General features: G+C 46.8%; 1 protein-coding gene across 4 annotated transcripts in view; it reads right to left on the bottom strand.

Annotated features, from left to right (window-relative positions):
* The window catches only part of LOC310772487 (partitioning defective 3 homolog), a 660,426-nt gene that overhangs the window by 148,927 nt on the left and 484,981 nt on the right, over window positions 1-26,518 (bottom strand). For all 4 annotated transcript variants that reach the window (XM_083632305.1, XM_083632307.1, XM_083632306.1 and 1 more), the window contains exon 20: window positions 3,859-3,987. In XM_083632305.1, the coding sequence (XP_083488431.1) occupies window positions 3,859-3,987 (129 nt within the window). The remainder of the gene's footprint in view (window positions 1-3,858; window positions 3,988-26,518) is intronic.

Genomic DNA, 26,518 nt, shown 5'->3' with positions numbered 1-26,518 from the left:
CTTGCCCCATAACGGCATAATGCAATCACAATCAGGGAGATAATTGTCCAAGTCGTGCGGTGTTAATTCAAAGTGTTAATAGTCACATTAAGTTGCTGTAGGTATCAATATAATTACTAATGTAATCAAACTCCCCAATCAGCAGTTTTAGCTTCCTTTGAACTCGCTATGCAAATTAGACTCAAATATAGGATACAGAAATAATGAGATGGTTTGACAAAGTGGAATGATAATGCTGGTGACACAATCACTATGAGAAAAAACTAAAGGGAAAGAATCGCCTTAAAGCAAATGACTTTAACTTCTTTCTATCCGCGGTGCCACGTGTCTGAAAACTCAATGCGGCATGAGAGAGCAGCTTCTCTTTTGTTGAAGGGAACGTGGGCAACAATGAGAGAAGTCGCTGGTTATTTCGCCGCATTGAGACGGTGTTTGTTGCGAGGCGAAAAGTGGATTTGGCTGACTGAGCCGCTACAGAAGAAGCGTCGGGTCAGGCTTTGTTTGTCCGGAGTCAGCAGGAAGTCAAACAACAAACGAGGGGAAGTGGGCCGCTGTACGGCCAAAAAAAGGAAGAAGGAAAAAGGCGGTGATCTGCTCTGCTGCTCTGGTCTGGGGAGCAGGAACAGGGCGAGGGGCTGATGGAGTGCTGGCCGCTGATTAGAAGCCGAGCGGAGCCGGGCAGATAAGACAGAATGGACATCATAATCAGCTGCCCCAGAGAAAGACCGAGGGAGAATGGAGTTCAGTCCGGGCGCAAAATGAAGAAGGAACATTGTCAGCTTGTCTTTGGGTGTTCCCCACTTTGGCTGGAGAAGATGGTTTCAGGGCTACTGTACGTGTGCAGAGATAAGACCCAGAATGATGGAAGCTCCATCGGCGTTCGCCCTCTATTTCTCTCTCTCCTCTCCCCCGTGGCCTCGCATGAATGAGGGCCACTCAAACCCTGGCCCACCGTAGGAACACTGCGCTCCAACCCACCCGGGGTCCAATCAGAGAGCTTGTTGCCTCACCGGTCCTCTCAACGTCAGCCAATCAGATAGGGGTGCCTTGGGTGCTGTCCACGGGCGTAAGTAAACCAGAGTTAACGGCTGCCGCTGGGCTGAATAGAGGTTTAGAGAGGCCTAACCGCAGGTTCTAATGTTGCCTTGATGAGAGATGAAACAGCCAATCACAAGAGCGGAGCGGAATCTGACAAAAACAAATGCAGCTGATAAGCTGCTCTTCATCAAGTGGAGCACTGTAATGAGGGAGGAAGTTTCATGTAGTCTCCTCTTGATAATCTTAAAAGAAGCCACCATAAGAGGCTGGCACAAAATGAATACCGGAGAGCAGTTTGGCTGAAAATTAACACAGTTACTGCAGATAGGGACTGTAAAGACTGCGGGCCAAAACCATAAATTGCATGAATCATATCAAGGTCAGAGTTTTAAATATAACCGTAGCTGGCTTATTGCAGGCTAAAAAAGGGCATTTTTTTTATGAATTAATCTGTCTCACCTCTATGCTGACTACTAGTTTGAAACGCTAAAAGCTCCTGTAAAAACCATCCGCTCGAATTAATGATCGCTGGTGTGTCATCCGAGCCAGGGGTTTGGCCGTGGCCCATCCCCGGGTCCTCTGAGCGTCATTCGCCAGCTTCAGGAAAAAAACCTGTCGAGTTCCCCGATCCATAACTTCATAAAGGCGTGCTGAAACGGTGCTGGCTCGCCGGCACCTATGTAATCAATCAGTGCCTTTGCCTCAAGCGGAGAGCCTGTGACAATCACATCCAGAACCCTGGGAGTGTAATACAGTAGCGCGAGCAAGAAAACACTCATGTATGACGTTTTTCCACTGTGATAGTGGGGAGTGATTATTACAGATGGACAGATTGTTTTTGTTTTAGATTATTTTTTGGGCATTTCGCCTCTATTTATTTTTTATATAGGACAGTAGACAGACAGCAAAGGTGGGGAGAGAGAGAGAGGGGATGACATGCGGCAAAGGACCGCAGGTCGGATTCGAACCCGGGTCGGTCGCACGAAGGGCCGAGCCTTTTTGGTACGCGTGCTACCAGGTGAGCTACCAGGACGCACACAGATGGACAGATTTGATTGAACTTTCTCATGCTCTTATGTACATGAAAGGGCTTCTCTTCTGAAGCCCATCGTTCAGTGCCGTTAACTATAATGTATGATCTAAAACACACTTCAATTCAAGTATCAAATGGGAAAACACATGATTTTACAACACACTTGGAAGTATATCAGAGTAACAATAACACTGTATTGTTAACTCTCTGAGCCAGCATAGAGGACTAACATTATGGACACTAGAGTGTCCCAGTTGTACTGTTGGCCCAAAAGTAACATCAATATAGAATGCAAAATTGTAACATTTGAATGAACATAGAGAAGTGTGCATTTACGAATCGCTTCATATCAAATGCCGCTGGAAACAGCTAACCCAAGAAGTAATGGATTTCTGAGCTGTGGTACCCGCAAAAACCCTGATGCTTTGGATATGGACTTGGCGTCATGGCAGGTTGGTTTATTATTACCCCACTGCGATTTCCCTCAGGATTCCCTTTCCATTAACGGAGGGACAATCCCGGGCCGGGGCTGAGTGATGGGATTTGGGAGCAGGTAGAAAGAGGAAAGAATGAGGTTGCCCCTCCTGCACAGCACGGGGAGTGGGAGTCGGAGCTCACACATGCAGAACGGACACAAACAAGACAGGGGATGAGAATTCGCTGTGAGACAAAGTAGCAGACAAAGAAAACGGTTGAATGAGGTTGAATTGAAGAAAAAAAAAAGAAAATGAGTTGGATATAAACAGTATTTGTGGTGGAGGGGTGCGGTGTGAGGGGCATGTACTGTTCCTCAACATATCTCATTGTGTCTCTGTGTCGGTTGGTTCCCTTAGCATAATGTAGCAGGCGTTTGGGAACGGCTCAAAAGGGGGCGGATAGGGAGGGAGAGCCAGCCAATGGGAAATGTGTTGTGGGCCTCCAGCCAGAGGGAGAAGACCTTCACTCAGAGAGAAGAACAAGAAGCGCTACAGCTCTTTGAACAAGGCCTCCAGGTGTTCCATTAAGCAGGGGAAGAGAGCTTTTGTGAGTGTGTTTGTGTGTTTGTGAGCGTACATTTTAGCGGTAGCTGATCTTTTCCGACACTCAGCCATCCATCCATCCATCCCTCCCTCCCTCCCTCCCTCAGCGGTAAGAAGGAGCGGTATTAAGCCCTATTGTTTCTATTCAATTAGTTTTCATTACCGACCGCAGTTTGATTACGGAGTTCATTTGGCTGGTGGGGGGAACAATGGAGGCAGCAGGCTGTCTTTTCATTCACCCCGCCACTGATATTGTCTCGTCGGCCGTGGAGGATTAAATAGGACTTGTCTGTGAAGGAAAACTCAATACTCCGTCTCACGGAGGTCCCCGATGTCCAGGAACACCACGGGACAAGCGAGCCAAGAGGGGCGGCAGAAAAAGCAACGGCGTATTCTTGAGCGATTAACAAGCTGCACTGCGCTGCGGGGGGGGGGCACCACATCGATTCCACTATTACAATGAGGCGCCGTTCAATCATTTCCAATCCACGGGGGCCCCACGGGCGCCATTAGGAGGTCAGCGCCGCCGAATGGCACAGGCAACAACAATCCATAAATGATCTATTTAATGTACCGATATAAAAGCGAAGGGACGTTTCGCAAATTGACATCTGAGTGCTTTCCCAGAATTTCCCGACTCCTCCTCTGCCATTTTGTTAATTAGGCAGTTTGCTAATTTTCCAGTCAGCACAGTTTTTTTTTTTTGTTCTGTTGGGACTTAATTGCGTATAGGCTTTTAGCGAGCCAAGGCTCTTTCTAAGCACTCACCTCTCCTGTTCCAGCCTCATCCGCACGGTCTCCTCCTCTGATGCCTGCATGTCCTCGGCTTTAGATTTACTGGAGCCCTTCCTCTCCATCCTCTCCCCCGGCTGCTCGTCCTTCCGGTGCTTTCCAAACCTGGCCGAGAGAGAGAGAAGGGCAGAGGGGGATTTAATTGAGGCCCTGGCTTTAATCATCTCAGGGCCAATATGGACGTTTCCCCCCCCCCCCCCCCCCCCCTTCTCCTTTACAGCAGCGGTACGTCTGTTCTTTCCTCCTGGAGATTCAGGTGAAATGCTCTGAAGGAAATGAAAGTGTCAAACTGTCAAAATCTTCAGGTCAGGTTTGTACAGGCGAGACAGCTCAGGAGGAGCCTCCCCGGGCGCCCCCCCCATTCGTTATTGAAAGAATAACTTGGACTTTTTCATATAAATGCAATCAAAATGCATCAGGCCATATCAAACCATAACTCAACGTGCCGGATTCCCTCCCAGGACAGCAGCGAATATCCAGCGCGGAGTGTTTAAAGTACGTAAGTTTCGAAAAGCTGGGGGAAAAATGGAAAACTCCCTTTGCGCTGTAGAGTTTACTTAGAATGATGCGAGCGGTGACAGCTCATGATTTAGCCTGAGCGGAGAGAGCGAACAAACTACGTGCGAGCGGAGCGGAGCTGTAAGTGGAGGGAATGGGCCATGCTCGACGGCATCATTTGTAACTTTCGCGGCAGCGGGCGTCGCACAAACTTTTACATTTTAATGACGGGAGTGACACACCGGCGGCGGTAAAATCCGTGACAGCTTTACAGCGGGGGTGAGAATAAGCCGAGCCGGCGGTCGTAAATTCCCCCTGGTCGGACGCGCTCGATGCCGGGAGAATAAATGACTGGAGACTCCGGAGAGAAAGACTGGGAGAAAATGATGAGGAATTGGAAAGAGAGAAGGAGGGATGCTGCTGACAGGTGCTACAGGATTACAGGGCTGCACACTCACTCACACACACACACACACACACACACACACACACACACACACACACACACACACACACACACACACACACACACACACACACACACACACAATAACCGGACAACTCTATTATCTGCCTCCACTGTATTACTCACACACTGTGCCCAGGGCCGATTTTACACTTCATGGGCCCCTGGGCTATTCATCTCTGCAGGGCCCCCCCCTCAAGCGGAAGGGGGGGCTTCGGCGGCGCCCAACGGGCGCCGCCGGAAAAAAAATTGAGTGTTTTTTTTTAACCTTTTTTAGCTGTATTTAAAGGAATATCTCATTTTAAATCAACATTAGGATTATACTGTTGTGATGTCATTATTCAGTATCTTCTCCTTTTCTCACTAACTTTCATGTCACCACCTGCTCTCCTGTCAGCATTCTAACTTACAAACACAAACTGTAGGTTTAGCCATCATGTTCTTTCATAAACAGCCTGATTGGAAAGAAAACATTGCCACTGAGATGTCACAACAAGCACTTTTATTATTATTATTTAGTATTTATTATTGCTGTTATTATTACAGTGCACACACACATTCTCACAATTATTGCACAAATCAATCAAGCAGTATTCAAGTCTGTTCGTACCTGAAATGTCTTCTTCCTGACTTTTGCCGTGGCAAAGCGTTTGACTAGAGTGGTGAAGTCCAATGTTCTAACAATGTCACTTTCCAATGACATCAATGTCAAGTGGGTGAGCCTTTCCTCCTCTCGCTGTTCCGACCTCCCCTCTCCCAGCCCCCATGCCTAAACCTAACCTCCCCCAGACCCTAACCCAAAACCTAACCTCTCCCACCCCCACGCCTAAACCTAACCTCCCCCAGACCCTAACCCAAAACCTAACCTCTCCCACCCCCCACGCCTAAACCTAAGGTTGGCATTGCGAGTGGTCGGCATAGCGGGTGGACACCCTCTCACAGTGGATGTTATTACTCTGCAAAAAATTTTGAATGGCGTCAGTAAAAAAAACATTTTTTGCGAAGACCCTGGAGAGAGGGCCCAAAAAAAACCCATCAAGGGTCCCCCCAAAAAAAAAAAAAAAAAAAAAAAAATTTTTTTTTTTTTTTTTTTTTTTTTTTTTGGGCCCCTTGATGTCCCGGGGCCCGGGCTTCAGCCCGGGTAAGCCCGTTGGTAAAATCGGCCCTGACTGTGCCTCTGGATAAGATCAGATGCTGACTTTATATGCTTGGGCAGAATTTAGGGTTAGGGGAAAACCATAGACTGTATACAAATATCGATGTCGCCACCGTGACATCGGTTGCTCAGCAGAGATGGGGACTTGGACTTGAGTCAGACTTAAGTCACACACACAGTGACTTGAGCCTTGACTTGAGACTTGTCCTCAAAGACTTGAGACTTGACTTGGAATTGAGGTTTGGGACTTGTGAACAATCTTTATTTTTATTTTGTTTATTTTCTTGGTGCATTAACAAATGTGGAAATGTCTAATGTCAACTAATCAATGCTTAATACTGTATGCTAATAGATAAAGGAGTGAGGATAATACAGTAGATGCTTTGAATTCCTTAGTTCTAGCTATGTGTTCTAAACAGACCAGATGGCATGCAGCAGATGATAGAACGCTCAGCCATAGAGACTTGAGACTTGACTTGGACTTGCCCCTCAAAGACTTGAGGCTTGACTTGGACTCGAACTCAAAGATTTGAGACTTGACTTGGTCTTGCAAACAATGACTTGTGAGCCTCTCTGCGTTGCTGGACTCCCAATTTGAAGCCTCGATTGTCACATTTTGACCGTTGCTATCTTGGTTTCCATCTTCTTGTTTTCTTCTTGGAGCTAAAAGTGACCATATTTGGACGAGAAGAGCTGAATGCCGCCTGTACGGAAGTCCGATTGTACATTATAGAAGTCAATGGGGAAATGACCCGACTTCGCACTTGATTAACAATCTATTTACGTGCCGAAATAGACTCTGGGACAGCCGTATCTTTTTTTGAGGCTTCCTGTACAGTGCGGACCTTCCGCCTGGGACTTCCACTTCTGCATAGCGTTGCCTTTTAAAAACATACAATGCGTCACTTTTCTTTTGAATGCTAAACGTCAAAAGTCTTATATATTCACTAGCATTCGGGACCGGAACTCTTATATTCGCCGGTAAAACAGAGCGTCACTGCACGGAGGCGGAAATCCCGAGCGGAAGATTCGTGCTGTACAGGAAGCCTCAAAAAAAGGTGTGGCTGTCCCAGAGTCTATTTCGGTGCGTAAATAGATTGTTAATCAAGTGCGAAGCCGGGTCATTTCCCCAATGACCATTGTTGGGCAAGTTACTCAGGAAGTGTAATTAGTTACTTATTACTGATTACTCCTTTAAAAAGTATTACAATTACTTTGCTTATTACTTGGTTTCAAAAGTAATTAATTACATTACTCGTTACTTTACTATATTACTTTCGCTACGCCAGTTCCGAAAAACTGACATACAACCTGTTTAACCAGCTCCTTTTACAACTGAATCCACTTTATTGGAACAATAACTTACAGCAGGAGTCAACATTCAGCCAAACTACATACTTTTTATTTATTTGCCTACCTAGTGCAAAAAAAATTATTTTCTTCTGGCAACGCAGAAGCCTCACATAGCTAGACCTATCTCCACACTTCGTTTTAGCGCTGTGCCAGTGCTGGAGAATGTAATGCAGTAACTTGAAGTTACTTGGATTAGTAACTGTAATATAATTACTTTTTGAAAATTGTAGTCCCCCACATTACTAGTTACTGGTAAAAGTAATACAATTACAGTAACTAAGTTACTGTAACTAGTTACTGCCCAACACTGCCAATGACTTCTATACTGTACAATCAGACTTCTTTTTGCAGCCATAGACTGTATAAACGGGTGTTATATAACAATTCACCTCCCATACAGTTGTTAGGAATGGTGAAATTAGCTGAGACAAAAAAAACGTTTTTATACCAGAATGTAAACATGCTTATTCTTGCTGTAAAGTCAGGCATTTTAACATGGTAGTGAATGGGGAATGACCCTCAAGAGGCCATTCGAGGAACTGCAGTTTTTGGTAATTCCGTGTTGGCCTCATTTTTCAGAAGTGAAGGTTGTCGCTTGGGGTAAGCACTGATGACACAGGGCAGGAAAAGCTATGTAGGATATGTGATGTCATTTCCTGCCATTCCACAATGGTGGCAGCTGCGGGGGAAGTGTTAAACGGCGGGGGAGACGGAAAAAGGAAGTATTACAGCCAGGAATCGCAGGAAGCGCACATGGTGGTCATTTTGATCCTGGAGATAGATTCACATCTGTGTGCCATATTACAGTAGATACAGTTACTCTACTAATGGTCCATAGCATGTGTATGCTCATGCAAAATCCTAATTAAATACATGTAGACAGAATCCAGCTGTAATTTCTGCATGTCGTCGTCTGTACGCACTGAAAAATGTGTGCATATACAGCACGTTTTATGTCAAGTGACACATACAAATCTGATGAATGTAAAGACAAGCCAATAAGAGAAAGCGGACATGTAACCGCGAGAGGGAAGGAATGCAATAAAGATAATCACAGAAAAGGATTGGATTTCCATTGACTGTTTATCTTTCATAAAATAAAGCGACGCTCGCGCCTGCACACATACACACACACATTGATTACAGACAAAGTCCTGTTCCATTTGAGAATGAGGAAATTGCAGGAGGCAGTAGGCTCTGCTGTGTCCTCTGGTGCTTCACTTGTGGTAAACCCCCCCCCCCCCCAAAAAAAACCCCCACGAGCTTCTGCTTCACAAAAAAAAGTTTGAAAACTTTCTCCAAAAGCTGATGAAATGACATCAGACGAGGTTGACTTTGGGCCAGCGCCAGAGCCAAAATATTCATGAAATGGGAGGCTGTTGCCCACACGGATGTTTATTATTCCACTTTACATTAAAAGTGGCCGAGACCTTTGCGTGAATGGCTTTCCCTTCGGTACGGCAGCCGCTTTCGGAAACGTAGTCTTTGGAAACGCGGCTCGGCCTGCTTGGGAGACCCCGGGGGCCGCGATCGCATGGAGAGCCCGGGGCTGGGGGCGGAGATACGCGGGGCTCTTTTGTCGCGGGGATAGCATACATTACCTGATTAATTAATCAACAAATGGCTCTAGTAAGGCATAAAACTCTGGGCTCGCCGAATGCTAATAATAGGGAGGCCTGCTATCTATCACCGGGGCAGGTGACAGCTTCCCTCGCCTCACTTCAAGGACTTTCATTAACTCATATTCACCTTCCATTATTCCCTCCACATTTTCTCTTCCTTTTCTCCCCCTTTAGAGGGAAAAATGGAGACAAACTTCAGCCCTCAACATATCCCCCCTCCCCCTTCTTATGGATCAACATCAATAAAGTGAGGGATTTGTCACGGTGAAACATATTGGCGGATTAGTTTGAGCGAGACCTCCGGGCAGACGCACAGCGGCTCCCGTATGAAAGGCGATTCCCCCGCCGCCGGTGGCCTGAGAGGAGGGGCCCACATCAAAGCGGGAGGCGGAGGCGAGGGGCCGATGCTACAGAGCTATTATCATCATTATTAGCTATATAAGAGTGTTGCTATTAGAAGGCTATCGGGACGCCGTCTGCTTCACTGACGACGCGGCTCCGCTCTGCCCTCCACTTTGACGGCCCGAGCCCCGCCAACGTGGCAGAACACGGGATTAGCCGCAGCACCTCCGCCAACTCGATGTCACATTTTTTACACTGCGATTTTCTCAGCAGAAAAATATGTCTTTAAAAAATGCAGACCATATTGACTTTCATACCTGTCTCTCGAAGATAAGTGTCTCGTTTGAGAGAAGGAGGAATCCGATAAAAACTGTAATGATGTGGAGTTAATCAGTGTCAGGCTGGAAGACGCAACTCAGCCGTTTCTATAAAACTCTTGAGTCGGTATTGGCACACATTGGCATAAATTCGAGCTGGCATCATAATGCTAGTATTGGGAGTGAGGTTGATGAGGCTTGATAATAAGATATTGATTGGCTGACGGGTGGAATGACAATGGAGTGAGAGCAGGATACCTTGCAGTTTAGCAAAAGAAAGCTGATCCTAACCCAGTGGTTCTCAAACTTTTTCCACATCTAAACTAACACAAAGTACATCACAGACCGAGCCTGCTATCCAGCTCGTATGAATCACAGAGTGCGTTTACATGCACACAATAAACTGATAACTGTGAATAATCAGTTTATGGCAATAATCTGATTTCTGCGTTTACATGCACTTTAATAATCCGACAATAGGAGAAACCCGGGTTTACATGATTCAGTCAATAAGTCGGATTTCTCTCCAGAAAGGCACCATTAATTCCGGAATAAAACAACAGAATATAGCTGCAAAATGCAAAATCACATTTTCCTAATTTATTTGTCCAGCGCAGAGGATGGTTTAGGTGAAAATTAGGTTGTGTATCTCGTCTACTTTACTAAAATTGGAATAGGCGTCGCTTTGGAAGTGCATCTGTCAATAATGTAGCGTGGGGAAAGGTGGAGTAGTATGGGATAGCTAAGTAGGGTGTATGTCTAACTGTATCTGTCTGTTATGTTGTTCTGTGCATGTGGGGTTTGGGGTTTTGGAGTGGCAAGTGAAGGGAGCATAGGGCCAGTGGGTGGAGACTAGGGGAGGAAGTGGGAATGGTCGGGAGAGCTGTGTGAAGCTGGAAGAGAGCAGACGTGCTGGGGAGAGCTAGGCTAGGAGAAGCTAGCGAGGTGTTGGCGTGCCTGCCTTCATGTGTGTCTGTCCGTTCGCTAAATAAAGAGTTTGATAAGCCAAGGATCTGCCTCGGTGTGCGCCTCATTCCGCCACAATAATATTTCCAACTTTACCGAGCACACAGCACAGAGGCAGGCAGGTGAGGTGACTTAAGCACGTCAAATGTCCATGACCCACAACGTGTGTTGAATTGAAATACTGTAGCCTACCTGTCAGAAAACGGACAGAATTTGTCACGGATTTTAACGTTATGTGTGTGTTGTGTTTTGAACGACTCTGTTGTCTGTAGGCTACGTCATTCTATTTGCAATCCGAGACAAATATTCGTCCCCTCCTGTAGAATACCCACATTTCAACATAGTGCAGTGCAGCAGCGGTGCCGTTACAGGGACACCGGCTCTGTGCGGGAAGAGAGAGCAGAGCTCCCCGCTCCGCTCAGCCAGGGGCTCCGTGCTCACCGTCATCTCGCCAAGCCGGCTGTGGTGCGCTGTGGCCGGGAGAGAGACCGGGCATGCCGGTGAGAGAACCGGGAGGAGAGCCGAGGGGCCAGTGAGTGCAGCGCGTCTCTCCCTCAGTGCCTCTCTCTCCTGCAAGTCGTACATGCGCAGATATATAAACCCGAAAGAAACCCGGTTATGCTGGATACATGCAGAGAGAAAACCGATTATTGCCCAGAAACCTAGGTGTGTTTATCGGTTTATTCATAACCCGATAATGGCCATAAACGGATAAAGATAATCGGTTTATGCTGTTTACATGACCATTTGAATAATCAGGTAACTCAGAAATCCGCTAATAAACAGTTTATTGGTGTGCATGTAAACGCACTCACAGTTGTCAGGACTCTTCATATGGGTCTGGAGACTCTGGACCCATGAAGCCCATCCACTGGTGGATTCAGGACAGATACTGTCCGGGATGCCTGGCAGGTAGATGTACTAATCTAACATTACCGATGACGCATTACAGAGCACTGCTACAACAACACACCGGTATGCTAAATAGCTGTTAGCTATGTTAGCTAAGCCCACTACCGGGGCGGCTGTAGCTCAGGAGGTAGAGCGGGTCGTCCACTAATCGCTTTGGATGAAAGAGGTCGGTGGTTCGATTCCCGCCTCCTCCAGTCTGCGTGTCGAAGTGTCCTTGGGCAAGATACTGAACCCCAAATTGCTCCTGATGGTGTGCCAGCACCGTGCATGGTAGCCTGCCGCCATCGGTGTGTGAATGGGTGAATGTACCTACTGACTGTAAAGCACTTTGGATAAAAGCGCTATATAAATGCAGGCCATTTTACCATTTACCATTTACCCACTACTCCTGCTGTAACCACTTCACCGGGCTCAAAACGTCAGTGTAAGTGACCAAATGTTTCACTTGTTAAGCAGTTCAAGTCACGCTCTTTCCAGTAAAGGTGCGTTCACACCGAGATATTTATTTTTCGCTCTGTCGCTCAAGTCAACCCTTTGGAATCGCTCTGTCGCTCTGTTTAAATTGCTCATCAACAGGCACACGAAATGACGGACATGTGGGGGATATAACGTTACGCAATGTCATGATATTTGTCCACTACGAGCCACCGTCATTGTTTACAAGCTAAAGCCTATCAGCGTGCTCCTAATGCGAGCTCCATACCGGTAGGACAGACTTCACTTCATGTCAGCTGTCAGCCTGTCAATCAGCTGTCAATGTGGTTTGTTGCCACACAATAAACCAGCGGTTTGTTCCAAGCCAGTGTGATCCTTGACTCGCTCTCACACGGCAGCCAATCAGCGTTGAGCGGCGAGCGACTGATGCCAGCGTATTTTCGCTCGAGTTGGGATATTTCATCTCGAGCGACGAGCGAATTTTCTCCCTATCGCTCTGTCTCTGTCGCTTGGACGCCCAGCGATTTTTCTCCCAGGCGAATATACGCTCAATCGCTCTTTTGCATTGACTTTGTATGTAAACTCGACGCCAGCGAAAAACTTTAATAGATCGGTGTGAACGCACCTTAACCCAACAGCTTTGAAATCCGTTGGCCAGTTGTTGAGCTGCTTGTAGCTTGCAGCTAAAGTTAACGGTTGTAGGTACCCGGATGTAGCAGACAGAGACGGAGCTTGTGCTTTTTTAACGGCAGCACTCCCACCTTGATGTTGCAATGGAACCACTGAGCGCAACAACCTATTAACCTTCAGTTCTTTTCAATTTAAGTTCTTCGATCGTTGTCCTGCTTTGCTACTGCAATTGGTCAAAGAGTTTGATGATTGACAACAAACAGCAACCAATCAGTTGGGGCTGAAAATACGTCACCGAATCAGTGGCGGATATAGGCTTGAGTCCAGACCCTAATGAAGGATGTTTTTGGGCTGGTTACCAGGCTACCACGGACCCCCATCTGATAAGATTTTTGCTTTTAGTTGTTTTATTACAGAGAGTGTATGAAACCCATGACCAAAACAGTCATACATTCCGTCATTGTGTTCCTTATGGATGGAATTATAGTGAAAACAAATGATTCTCCTTTTCGCTGGGGACCCCCTGGACCCCCCTCAAGGACATCTGGGTGTCCTCGGACCTCACTTTGAGAACCACTGTCCTAACTCAAAGGTTTTACAAGCTTCTTCCTAATGTGACTGTGTGACAGTTCTGTGTTTATTTTTTTTTATATATATTTTTTTTATTTTAAATTGTATCAACAAAACAAACAGTCAAGCTCAGACACGGGAAAGGAGAACAAAGAAAAACATACATATGATATCAACAATTGTTGTGGTGCTACCGTCCATATAGGGTGCTTATGTGCTTGTAAGAGATGCTGTGCGTGGGGTCCCACGCGAGGCGTTTAATAGGAGCCAGCCGGGCAAGTCACCCATTGCCTTCAACCTCGTCGAGGTAGGCTAGAAACGAGTCCCAAATAGATAGAAAATTTTTAAGTGAGTTGGTTCTCAGGGATCTGAGCCTCTCCATCCTTATAACAGAGAGCATGTCCGTCAACCACAGTTGGAAGTCAAGGTGAGGAAGGGGACTTCCATTCTTTCAGAATCCGTTTTTTGGCAAGAGTTGTCCCCAAGAGGCTGTCAGAGACTGTTGCACAGCTGTGGGGAAGCCCAAAGAGGTCTCTGAGCAGCCGAAGATGGCGATCCGGCTGAAGGGTTATTTTGTAGGCCTTAGAGTACCAGTCAAATATCTTTGCCCAGAATCCCGTCAGTGAAGGGCAGAACCAGAAGGCATGAGACAGAGTGCCCTCTGACACCTGACACACAGTGGTGAGACAGAGGGGAAGAACTTGTGCAACTTGTGCTTAGAATAGTGAAGACGATGAGCAACTTTAAATTGAATCAGCTGGTGTCTACTATTAACTGAGCAGAGTTGTACCACAGACAAACTCCTTTCCCATATAATGTCAGATAATTCAATAGCAAGTTCCCCCTGCCATGCTTCTCTAATCCTCTCAGTAGAGGAGCAGTTATCAAACAGACATACAAATCTAGAAATAAGATGCCTGGAGTGAGGTGGGCTCAACAAAACATAAAAAAAGGCATGTTCATCTGGGAGCGCTTCAAAGGTATGAATCTTGGATCGAACAATGATGATTTCTGATTTGCAGGAATCTGAGCCAGTTCATGTCGGGGAACTCAAACTTCCTCTTCAGTAGATCAAAGGATGCAAAATGACCATCTATGTATAGGTCTTTGATGGAAACTAGACCCTTCTCACTCCAGGCATGGTCGTTTTTGTCTAACCATGGAGCCAAAAAGAGTGATTGAAACAAATTGACGTGTGGACAGAAACATCTGGTAGACTCAAAACATTCCTAACTTGGTTTAGAATTCTGATAGAGTTTCTCACAATGAAACTTGAATTTTGTAAAGTCCCAGGCTTCTCTAGCTTAGAAAATAACAGGGCTGATAAAGAACAGTTGGCAACAGAGCTGGCCTCCATTAGTTCTGTGTGTTTCTAATACTAAGATGAAGACCCAGGACACAATTTGATGTAATTTGTCATTGTACAGAGATACAACAGCTACTGGAGTTGACTTCTGATCATCATGCAATCAATACATGAGCTATCGCTGGACCAAACATCCCTATTCAACCTCCGGTAAGTACTGATACACGTCATCATAAGCACTGATACAGATCATCATAAGCACTGATACACATCATCATAAGCACTGATACACTATTCACACCATCATAAAGCCCCAATGCCCCCCCCCCAGGCCAAAGTACTGTTTAATGGTCCGTCGCTAAGCATCCATCTCTCTGTAGCATACAGCACGACTGATATGAATATAAATACCCAGATGCTCTCAAAGCAGATAGAAAGGAGGGATGAAGATTGATAAGGAAGGATATTATTTAGTTCAGACGTGAGAACAAACAGACGACCGTCCAATGACAGCGAAGCAAGATGCAGATTTGATCATGGTGATATGACCACAGACAGAGTCCAGAGGGATGCTGGGAAGCTGGATTTATTTTAGGCTGCATTCAGAACTACAACACACTGCACCAGGCTATTCATCACTGGGTGATTTACTTCTGCTTTGCCGGTTCACCCATCAAATTTCATTTAGGTGCTATAGTGCTCCAACATGTGTCAGTCATATATCATACAGTGTGGTGTTTTTATGATGGCCACGAATGCCATCAAATATCAAGAGAAAATTGATGGATGCAATCAAAGCCTCCGCTTATAGAGTAGCTTACATTTCTGAGAACAGGATCTCATAAAATAATATATATGCTCTTAATGGTATCACACAGAGCATCACACAGGTAACATATTACCTCATAGCTGGCTATAATGTATATACCGTAAATTCCGGACTATAAGCCGCGGCTTTTTTCCCGTTTTTTGGCCCCTGCGGCTTATATAACGGTGCGTCTTATCTATGGATTTTTTCAGAAAAAAAAAAAAAAAAAAAAAAAATCTCTCTTTTTTAGCACTCTTTCTAACTATAAATCCACTTCTGTTTTAATTTCCTCTCTTGCCCTCTTTTCACCACACCGCGGACACTGTGTGCACTGTAAAAATAAACAACGGTGGTGTTGTGTTATGTTGTTTTGTTGAAATGTTGTAATACGGTAAATGGGAGCTTCCTCAAACAGCCATCTCTTCCCGACAATCCCCTCTGTGCGTGACCACTTACATATGGTAATTACGGTAAGCAAACGGCCACTCGGGCAACAACTCCCTCCCCCGACTACCAGGAGAAAATCACAAACTTCGGCGAATTCACACAAAGGAAGATCAAGGAATATTCACAACAAGACGAGCAGTAGAAGCAACACTCTCACTTACCATGGGGAAGGTACGCAGAAATTCACACGAGGCAGCTTTCAAGTTGAAAGCAGTCAATCTCGCATTAAAAGAGAGCAGCCGCCGATCAAACAGAGCAGCCGCGCGTAACCTGGGCAAAAGGGACTGTCCGTCCGGGGGAGAACTACTGAACAACTCCCTCCCGACTATCAGGAGAAAATCACAAACTTCGGTGAATTCACACAAAGGAAGATCACGGAATATTATAGGAGTGTGAAAACATCCACAATTACCAACGGGTTCCAAAACGCTGGACTGCTGCGGGATGAAGAGGATGACGCCACGGGGACTGCCCCCTAGTCCGATACCTCACGAGTCCGATACCTCACGAGTCCGACACCTCATGGTTTTGGGTTAGGGTCTGGGGGAGGTTAGGTTTAGGCGTGGGGGTGGGAGAGGTTAGGTTTTGGGTTAGGGTCTGGGGGATGTTAGGTTTAGGCGTGGGGGTGGGAGAGGTTAGGTTTTGGGTTAGGGTCTGGGGGAAGTTAGCCTCTTTTTTCGGACTCGTGAGGTGTCGGACTCGTGAGGTATCGGACTCGTGCCATGGCACCTGAAGGAGAGAGGAGAGTGGTTGACGAAGCCACGCTGAACCTGTTCGTTTCCGACACTGAAGATGAGGACTTTGGTGGTTTCAGTACGCAGGAAGAAGAGGAAGACGAGGATTAGTGACTTGACTTCTCTGGTTACAGGTTTGCTGCACATATACGGTAGCCTATTGTTGTGTGATTTTGTCTGGGGATTAGTGACCTGACTTTTGTTTTGTTTTGTTGAAATGTTAATAAATGGGAGCTTCCCCAAACAGCATCTCTTTCCCGACATTCCTCTCTGTGCACGAACCCTTTCATATGGTAATTAAACATCAAAACACCCGCGGCTTATAGTCCGGTGCGGCTTATAGAAGAAAAAAATAGTCAATTTTGGTCCCGCGGCTTATACACCGGTGCGTCTTATAGTCCGGAATTTACGGTAACTGCTTTTCTCAGAACAGAAGCCACTATTATTATAGGTACTCCATTCAATGTGATACATCATCGTATATCACAGGAAACAGAAGGGTTTACCACTAGCAGCGTATGCCCATACATCATCTCCATCCATTTACAGGCTAATAATGTAGTTCAAGGCAGCAGCACAACAGCACACGGAGTGAAAAGTCAAAAAGAGAATTTTCAAAGAGTGGAGAAAAAGAAATTATGAAAAGCCTGAATTAAAGTCATTTTGATTGTTCCAATCATTTATCATGGGGAGTAGATCTGAGGAGAAGATAATGTGCTTTGACATCTCTGTCAGGACTTCTGTGGTCTGCTCAGAGGAAATTGCTGGAATAGGAGACAGGGCAGCAGCATAGCTGCTTATTTCCTTTTCCTCAAAGCTGTGGTTTTGAAATTGAATGCAAAAAACCTGCAAGAACTGGCTTAACCTCACATTAGAGTCACCGCAATACGATGAGTGAAATGTTCAGTTTTGCCATTCTTCACACCTGCAAATGGAACAGGCGAGGCAGAAAGACAAGAAAAAAGACTGCATCTATCAATTTTAGTAAGTGATGAGAAGATAATTTCAAGGGCAGAGAGAGACTCATTATGGTTTCTGCTTGGCCAACCCGAAAGTTAATCCAAATCTCCCCGGGCGAAGCCCCCTACAGGCATCTGACGCAGTGTCTGAGCCCCCCAACCCTCCCCCACCCCCCCCCCCCCATCCTGTGTTTGTGGCAGCCGAGGAGAGAAAATAAATAACAGAGCTGTGCCTCCACCCAGGGCCTTTCATAACGGTAATCTATAACGCATTCTAAATAATACATGTTATTTGCTCTCTTGGAGAAGAATCAAGAGACATTACTATCAGCTATTGATAGCAAAAAAGTACAAAGTTAAGAACTCACGACTAGCACACTTTCTATCTCTCTCATCCCTGTCCTAAGCAGGGCGGGTCGATATGAACCAGCGCAGACACACCTAGGGCGAAACCCATGTCATTTTAATAGCGCCTTGTTAGAGAGGCAGGGCTGTCAGATTTGTCTGTCCCCCTCCTCCAGCTGGCTATGGTGAGTAAACAGTCTACCTGGGGCGAGACACACGAAACCTCTCGTAAGAACAATCTAATGAGACAGTCAGAGAAAGAAGAAGGGAGGGGGATGGAGAAGATCTGTTTCCCGCCAATCACACTCTGACCCGGGATCATTAAGTGGCATTAACAGGAGGGGGGGGGGTGTTGTTATTGGCGATCGGCCCCATCACCACCGTCACTTTCCAGAGACCACAACGCGCCGGATGCCGCGGCGTCTTCCCCTGCAGCCTCTAGCCGCTGCCTGCCGATTATCTCCCTCCCCGCTGAACTCATTATCCACAACCTGTAATGTCAGTCAGCGCTTTCCCCCGCTCAGCCAGAACCTCTCTGCAGCTACAATCTGCAATTTGACGCATCCTCGGAAAACACATTTTTTCTCACACACACACGCGCGCGCACACGCACACGCAGAGTTTAAGGAGGGAGGACTGTAACCCTGAGAGGAATTGGATCGCGATTCAGCTATATTTAAGCAAAACTAACACTTCTTTAGGGTTCATGATGAGGTCGGAATGCGCCTTTAAAAAGAACACAACGCGCCTTAATGCAGCGGCATTCCACAGAGAAACCTCGCCAGAGACTCCGCCTCTGTCGGGTCACAGCGAGGAATGACACCTCATTTGACGGATGCTCTTTCCCTCCAAGCCAATTGATTTCCACCTGAGGAAGAGGGAGGGGTGCCGATGATTGGCTGCCAGTTGTCGCTGGTATGAAGACAGTGGGTGGGGGTGGGGGGGGGGGGGGGGTGTCGACCTGATTCACGCAGGGCGACTAAGCGGCGCGGAGGCATGTCATACATTTATTCATGACATCAGGCCGAGCGCCGGTAGGGGGATGGACGCGGGACAAAATGGTTTCTCGCCGGGAACTTCCATGCCTCTTACAGGTCTCCCGGCTGGGCAGAGGAGACACCGTCACGCCAGAGAACGCTGCATTCATCACGCGAAAAAGCAATGCAAAACAAAAACAATTTATAGCACCGTTTTCCGATCGCTCTATTCAAATGAGGGCCATTTTCGCAGGCGCTATCGCTGTCCCCCGCCTGTTCGCTGCAAAGAGGTTATTGTATGGAAATTATGATTTTTTTTTTGTTGCCTGAAATAGAGATGCATGGAAATATGACGCTGTATCGCCTTCTCAGAAAATTGTTTTTGGCCGTAACTTTGGCCGGCGTCATAGACAAGAGAGAGAGTTTGTCTGCTGGGTGTCGACCAAAATAAATATATTGGCGTGAAGAAGAACGGTCAGTCACAAAGGGCCGCGGGGCTATTTCTGGGTGGCATCTCTTCCTACACACACTTTGTCCTTCCCCTATGTTTTTATTTGCAGCATCGTGTGAGAATGTGTGTATGTGTGTGTGTGTGTGTGTGTGTGTGTGTGTGTATGTGTGTGTGTGTGTGTGTGTGTGTGTGTGAGAATGTGTGTATGTGTGTGTATGTGTGTGTGTGTGTGTGTGTGTGTGTGTGTGGGTGTGTGTGTGTGTGTGTGTGTGTGGGTGTGTGTGTGTGTGTGTGTGTGTGTGTGTGTGTGTGTGAGAATGTGTGTATGTGTGTGTATGTGTGTGTGTGTGTGTGTGTGTGTATGTGTGTGTATGTGTGTGTGTGTGTGTGTGTGTGTGTGTGTGTATGTGTGTGTGTGTGTGTGTATGTGTGTGTGAGAATGTGTGTATGTGTGTGTGTGTGTGTGTGTGTGTGTGTATGTGTGAATGTGTGTGTATGTGTGTGTGTGTGTGTGTGTGTGTGTGTGTGTGTGTGTATGTGTGAGAATGTGTGTATGTGTGTGTGTGTGTGTGTGTGTGTGTGTGTGTGTGTGTGTGTATGTGTGTGTGTGTGTGTGTGTGTGTGTGTATGTGTGTGTGAGAATGTGTGTATGTGTGTGTGTGTGTGTGTGTGTGTGTGTGTGTGTGTGTGTGTGTGTGTATGTGTGAATGTGTGTGTATGTGTGTGTGTGTGTGTGTGTGTGTGTGTGTGTGTGTGTGTGTGTATGTGTGAGAATGTGTGTATGTGTGTGTGTGTGTGTGTGTGTATGTGTCTGTGTGTGTGTGTGTGTGTGTGTGTGTGTGTGTGTGTGTGTGTGTGTGTGTGTGTGTGTGTGTGTGTGTGTGTATGTGTGTGTGTGTGTGTGTGTGTGTGTGTGTGGAGGAGGGTATGGTAGATTTTTAAATCCCTGTTACTGAGAAACAGAGAGCAGACAGAATGTGCGGCAACATCCAAGAAGCTGCAATTACATCAGAATGCGTGGCTGAGGATGTTCTCTGTCTTTCAACCACACCAACCACTATCAGTATCAAAGGAACTGCTTTAGTGTGTGTGTGTGTGTGTGTGTCTGTGTGTGTGTGTGTGTGTGTGTGTGTGTGTGTGTGTGTGTGTGTGTGTGTGTCTGTGTGTGTGTGTGTGTGTGTGTGTGTGTGTGTGTGTGTGTGTGTGTGTGTCTGTGTGCGTGCGTGTGTGTTATAGAGTATGTGTATCCTTGTGTGTGCCTGTGTGTGTATAATTCAAGGGATGGCTTGGCTTTTGCATATTTCAAACAGCCTCCGCAATACAAAGGATAAGGCCCAGCCCAACATGATTGCCTTTAATGTCTCACATAAATCACAGAGATGTGTGTGTGTGTGTGTGTGTGTGTGTGTGTGTGTGTGTGTGTGTGTGTGTGTGTGTTCTTGCACACGCTCAGAAGAACGTTTCAAATCCCTGACACCTCTGATTAAAGCCTCTCATTACAACACAAATAAACAGTCCAAACACATTCAGACATCCATTTCTTCAGAGAGGAGGGAGGTCCTGAAGGACGATTTACATGGAATCACTTCACCAACTCGCTTCAACTTCAGCTGATGAGCTATGCAGAGGATTGCCATGTTCAGTGTGTGTGTGTGTGTGTGTGTGTGTGTGTGTGTGTGTGTGTAAATGATGTGGCATTTAATCCACTGACCTTTGTGCCAGTCAGATTCCAGCACTCTCGCTCTTCTCACCATATAGACTGTATATAAATATGGACGTAGCCACCATGACGTCACCCATTGGTTTGTGGACTCCTGTTTTGAAGCCTCGCGTTTGGCATTGTGACTGTCGCCATCTTGGTTATATGGAGCCAGAAGCAGCTAGCGTGAGACCAGGGGTTTCTGTCTGGTCCGCGATCGGCGCGATCACTGGACAGGCGACCTGTCAATTGCGCCGCAAAACATAGTCTGCTTTATCGTCTATTTTGCTTGAAATGGGACGTAATTTACAAATTGAACATCATGCTGTATTGAAGAAGACATGAAACTAGCGATTGAGACCAGAAACTCATTAGTGTTTACTGAGGTAATAAATTGGGCATGTTTTTGCAGGTTTAAGTTACTTCCATATTGGCTTCATTTTTTCAGAAGCGAAGGTTGCCCTTAGCTTCTGTCTCTTTCTCTCTCTCTCTCACACACACACACACACACACACACACACACACACACCTACACACACACACACACTCAACTGCTAGCTGGCTCACCCCCCCCCCCCCCCCATACATAGACAAGCACACACACAAACAACGATGACCCTGTCCCTAACCCTCAGTAAGCACACATACACACACACACACTCATCTGCCAACTGCCTCCTCAACCTAACTAGCACAGACAGACACGCACGCTCACACACACACATGCACACGTGCACACACACAGACACACACACACACACACACACACACACACACACACACACACACACACACACACATTCTGAGCAAGACAGGCAGGCAGGAATGGAGACAGCGCTGTGGTTTCTCTGTGGAGGAGCTCCAGTCGGTGGCTCTGGCTGTGACCTAGATACAGTATGGCACGCTGCATTCCTAATGGGCCATTTTGATCACTGCCACTCTCTGTCTCCTCAGCCCGCCTCCCAACACACAAACTCACATGCCGCCAACACAGCAGCCCGAGCTCAGCTCTTTTAATGACACCAAGCACAACTCACACTGTGACTGTGGCAGCGCTATAGGGGGGTAGAAGTGAACCCAAATACTGGAAGAGCTGAACAAAACAAGCTCACTGATGTGCACAGACTCACAACAACAAAAAATAACTGCTTCCACCTCCCACCAGCTTCCCTGCACTCCCAATAGGTTTAGGTGAGAAGAAAACCGCTTATGAGCATTGTCATCATAAAAGATTACACCGTGATTTAATTTAGCTCATCTGGCGTGCTTTCTTGCCTTTTTTCCGTTTCTTGATTGTCTTTGCTCCTCCAAATTGTTTCCCAGCTCATTTACATGCTGATGAGTCTGGAGACAGCTGTGTTTTGTGATGCTGAAACGTTGCATGCATTTCCAAGCTGCCCGAGCTAAAGGACAGGTTGAGGGGAGAGGAGAGGCAGGTTCTCTGTCTCGTAGACATCAGGCGCAGACACACACCGGGGCCGGGCGTTGTATTTAAGTCCGTGGGGGAGGGGGGTTGGGGGAGTTAGAAGACAGCGGAACCGTTGATGCGTGCTATACATCCTCCCAGCGTTCAGAGGGAGACGGGAGAGGTCTTTCTGTCAATGCCACGATGAATCTCCAGGGCGGGCTGGGAGGGAGGTGAGGAGGGAGAGGGGTGGGTGTGTGGAGGGGGGAAGGGAGAGAGGGAGGGAGGGAGGGAGGGAGGGACAGCAAACCTGAATAAAGTGAGGGAGCAGCAAGCTGGTAGATGGAAGGTGAAACAGACTGTATATTGTATGTAGGTGATGTAGTCTTCTTCTTATCGTGTCCACAAAGAAATGTCAGTTATAATGCTAAATGTGTTTCCGCCACAGCTGAACACACTGCTGTCCTTTCTCATTAAACTCTGCCAAGTCCGATGCTGTGCAGGGGTGTTCCAGCAGGGGGCATATCAGGAGGTGCGCCATGGTTTGTGGTTTGGTGTCGCAGTCACTGGAAGCAGGCTGCGGGGATAGGCTCTGCCACTGGCTCCGACCATTTCAGTCGGAGCGAAGGGAAATCCCTTTCCGCTCCCTGCGTGACCGCTCTCAAATGCCTCCGCCACTGTGAAACAACAACAACGCTAGCTAGCAAGTTAGCAACCTACGTGTATGGCGTGTATGGCAAGTTCTGATGAAGATTTGGATTGTCCAACAAAGCAAGTCTGTTTGGTACTTTCGGTGGATAGTTGTAAATATGACAGAGCATTTTTCTCCCCTGCTATACCAGAGTGCACTGGTACACTGCGAAAGGGAGATAATAATAATAATAATAATGATTGGATTTATATAGCGCCTTTCCAAGTGCTCAAAGTGCTTCACATAATCATTATTCGTTCACACCATTCGTACCGGTGGTTCGAGGGCGTGGCAGCCACACATCGGCGCTCAACGGCCCCTCCGACCACCATCATTCATGTCTACATTCATACCAATCATACGAGGCAAGGAGGGTTAAGTGTCTTGCCCAGGGACACAGCGACGGCAGCTGGGAGGGAGCGGGGATCGAGCCGCCAACCCTTGCGTCATTGGCCGACCCGCTCTACCTCCTGAGCTAAAGCCGCCCCAATATTATAGTCATGCTTGCCAGATAGTCTGGCAAGCATGACTATACAGGTGATGTTAGCTGACTGACCCTGGACCTTCTCCTTTCCTTTCTACTGGCTTTTGAGAAGTGATAGATCTTAGCTGTAGGACGAAAATGCTGATTGTTCAAAAAGTAAAATGAGCTTGTCCAAAAATAACCTTGCTTTCAGATTGATCGATTTTATATATTTTTGAATTACGGAAAGGGGTTTTGAATGGAAATCTTTGGTTAAAAAAAATGCTGTAGCACATCATGTAATCAATGTTAAGGTGCTGTGTGAAGCATTTCTCTCCAATAAATCATTACCACATTCATTTTGAAACGACTACCGAAAATACCGTACAACGGGAAATTACTTTACAGCACAAAACAAGACGAGGACAATTTTCTTCCAGCACAAACGGAGCGAAAACGTTCAGAGCTTCGAGTAATGGCAGATGGTGGAACTTCCAACATGTGTATCTTCCTCAGTACAAAGGAAGAGAAAACCATTGATCATAGGAGCCACATCACCCCTTTTTGTGACAGAAAGCACGGGAGGCTATGGGACATGTGGTCTTAATTTTAAGAAACACATCACTGGCATGAAATAGAGGCTATGAACACTCTTGATCACAGTCTAATTTATTTACCATAATTATATAAAGGTATCACAATACATTTGACCAAGATATACAGTACTGTATGTTGATGGTACACTTAGCTGAGTATTTGGCCCATCTGAGGTATACCAGTGGATCAGGGCTTGTTTCAGGAGGGATGTAGTGGGATCAACTGGGAAAGACACACACCTCCACAAAGGACTGGATCAGACCTTTTTAAATCTCTTCTACTGGAAATAATCAACTGCCCTTTATCTGCTGTGCGGACTGTTCAAAACATCAGTTCTCTCTCTCTCTCTCTCTCCCCCGATTTCTTTCAACCTTGCTTCACCCCCACTCTCCTTCACGAATAGAGGAGGAAAAACAGCTTGCACGTCTCTCCTTCCTCCTCGCCTCCCCATCATACGCCGGTGAGAGTCCAATTAAGCTCCCTTCATGACAAACAGCGAACAGATCCAGCCATGAAAAAAGCCTCCGTTTTCACCCTCGCCATAAACAGAGCGGAAAAACTCAAACAATCTAGGGGGAAAAGTTCAGAGAAGAGATGCTGAAAACAGGGAAGAAAAAGAAAGAAATAGACGATTTCACCTTACATGCCGAACACATGTCTAGACACTGACAGAACAAGGGGAATGCGGCTCCTCTTTAATTGGGCCTTTGACGGAAATCAGAAGTGTAATTCCACATCGATTGATATTACCTTTGTAATTCCAAAAGCAATTTTCCTGGCTGTCCCCCCCCCCCCCCCCTCCTTCCCCCTCCCCCGCAGAGGTTAAGGTGTGTGTGATGAGTTTGTCTCTCTGTCTCTCCTGCAGACGGCATGTGTGATGAGTTTGTCTCTCTGTCTATCCTGCAGACGGCATGTGTGATGAGTTTGTCTCTCTGTCTATCCTGCAGACGTTAAGGTGTGTGTGATGAGTTTGTCTCTCTGTCTATCCTGCAGACGGCATGTGTGATGAGTTTGTCTCTCTGTCTATCCTGCAGACGGCATGTGTGATGAGTTTGTCTCTCTGTCTATCCTGCAGACGGCATGTGTGATGAGTTTGTCTCTCTGTCTCTCCTGCAGACGGCATGTGTGATGAGTTTGTCTCTCTGTCTCTCCTGCAGACGTTAAGGTGTGTGTGATGAGTTTGTCTCTCTGTCTCTCCTGCAGACGTTAAGGCGTGTGTGATGAGTTTGTCTCTCTGTCTCTCCTGCAGACGTTAAGGCGTGCGTGATGAGTTTGTCTCTCTGTCTCTCCTGCAGACGTTAAGGTGTGTGTGATGAGTTTGTCTCTCTGTCTCTCCTGCAGACGTTAAGGCGTGCGTGATGAGTTTGTCTCTCTGTCTCTCCTGCAGACGTTAAGGCGTGTGTGATGAGTTTGTCTCTCTGTCTCTCCTGCAGACGTTAAGGTGTGTGTGATGAGTTTGTCTCTCTGTCTCTCCTGCAGACGTTAAGGCGTGCGTGATGATTTTGTCTCTCTGTCTCTCCTGCAGACGTTAAGGCGTGTGTGATGAGTTTGTCTCTCTGTCTCTCCTGCAGACGTTAAGGCGTGCGTGATGAGTTTGTCTCTCTGTCTCTCCTGCAGACGTTAAGGTGTGTGTGATGAGTTTGTCTCTCTGTCTCTCCTGCAGACGGCATGTGTGATGAGTTTGTCTCTCTGTCTCTCCTGCAGACGGCATGTGTGATGAGTTTGTCTCTCTGTCTCTCCTGCAGACGGCATGTGTGATGAGTTTGTCTCTCTGTCTCTCCTGCAGACGGCATGTGTGATGAGTTTGTCTCTCTGTCTCTCCTGCAGACGTTAAGGCGTGCATGATGAGTTTGTCTCTCTGTCTCTCCTGCAGACGGCATGTGTGATGAGTTTGTCTCTCTGTCTCTCCTGCAGACGGCATGGTGTGATGAGTTTGTCTCTCTGTCTCTCCTGCAGACGTTAAGGTGTGTGTGATGAGTTTGTCTCTCTGTCTCTCCTGCAGACGTTAAGGTGTGTGTGATGAGTTTGTCTCTCTGTCTCTCCTGCAGACGGCATGTGTGATGAGTTTGTCTCTCTGTCTCTCCTGCAGACGTTAAGGTGTGTGTGATGAGTTTGTCTCTCTGTCTCTCCTGCAGACGTTAAGGTGTGTGTGATGAGTTTGTCTCTCTGTCTCTCCTGCAGACGTTAAGGCGTGCGTGATGAGTTTGTCTCTCTGTCTCTCCTGCAGACGTTAAGGCGTGCGTGATGAGTTTGTCTCTCTGTCTCTCCTGCAGACGTTAAGGTGTGTGTGATGAGTTTGTCTCTCTGTCTCTCCTGCAGACGGCATGTGTGATGAGTTTGTCTCTCTGTCTCTCCTGCAGACGGCATGTGTGATGAGTTTGTCTCTCTGTCTCTCCTGCAGACGTTAAGGCGTGCGTGATGAGTTTGTCTCTCTGTCTCTCCTGCAGACGTTAAGGCGTGCGTGATGAGTTTGTCTCTCTGTCTCTC

This window comes from Poromitra crassiceps (genome assembly GCF_964638095.1).
Source record: "Poromitra crassiceps genome assembly, chromosome: 2".
NCBI classification, from domain to species: Eukaryota; Metazoa; Chordata; class Actinopteri; order Beryciformes; family Melamphaidae; genus Poromitra; species Poromitra crassiceps.
The sequence above is the reverse complement of the archived record's forward strand: the minus strand, read 5'-3'. Positions and strand labels throughout refer to the sequence as shown.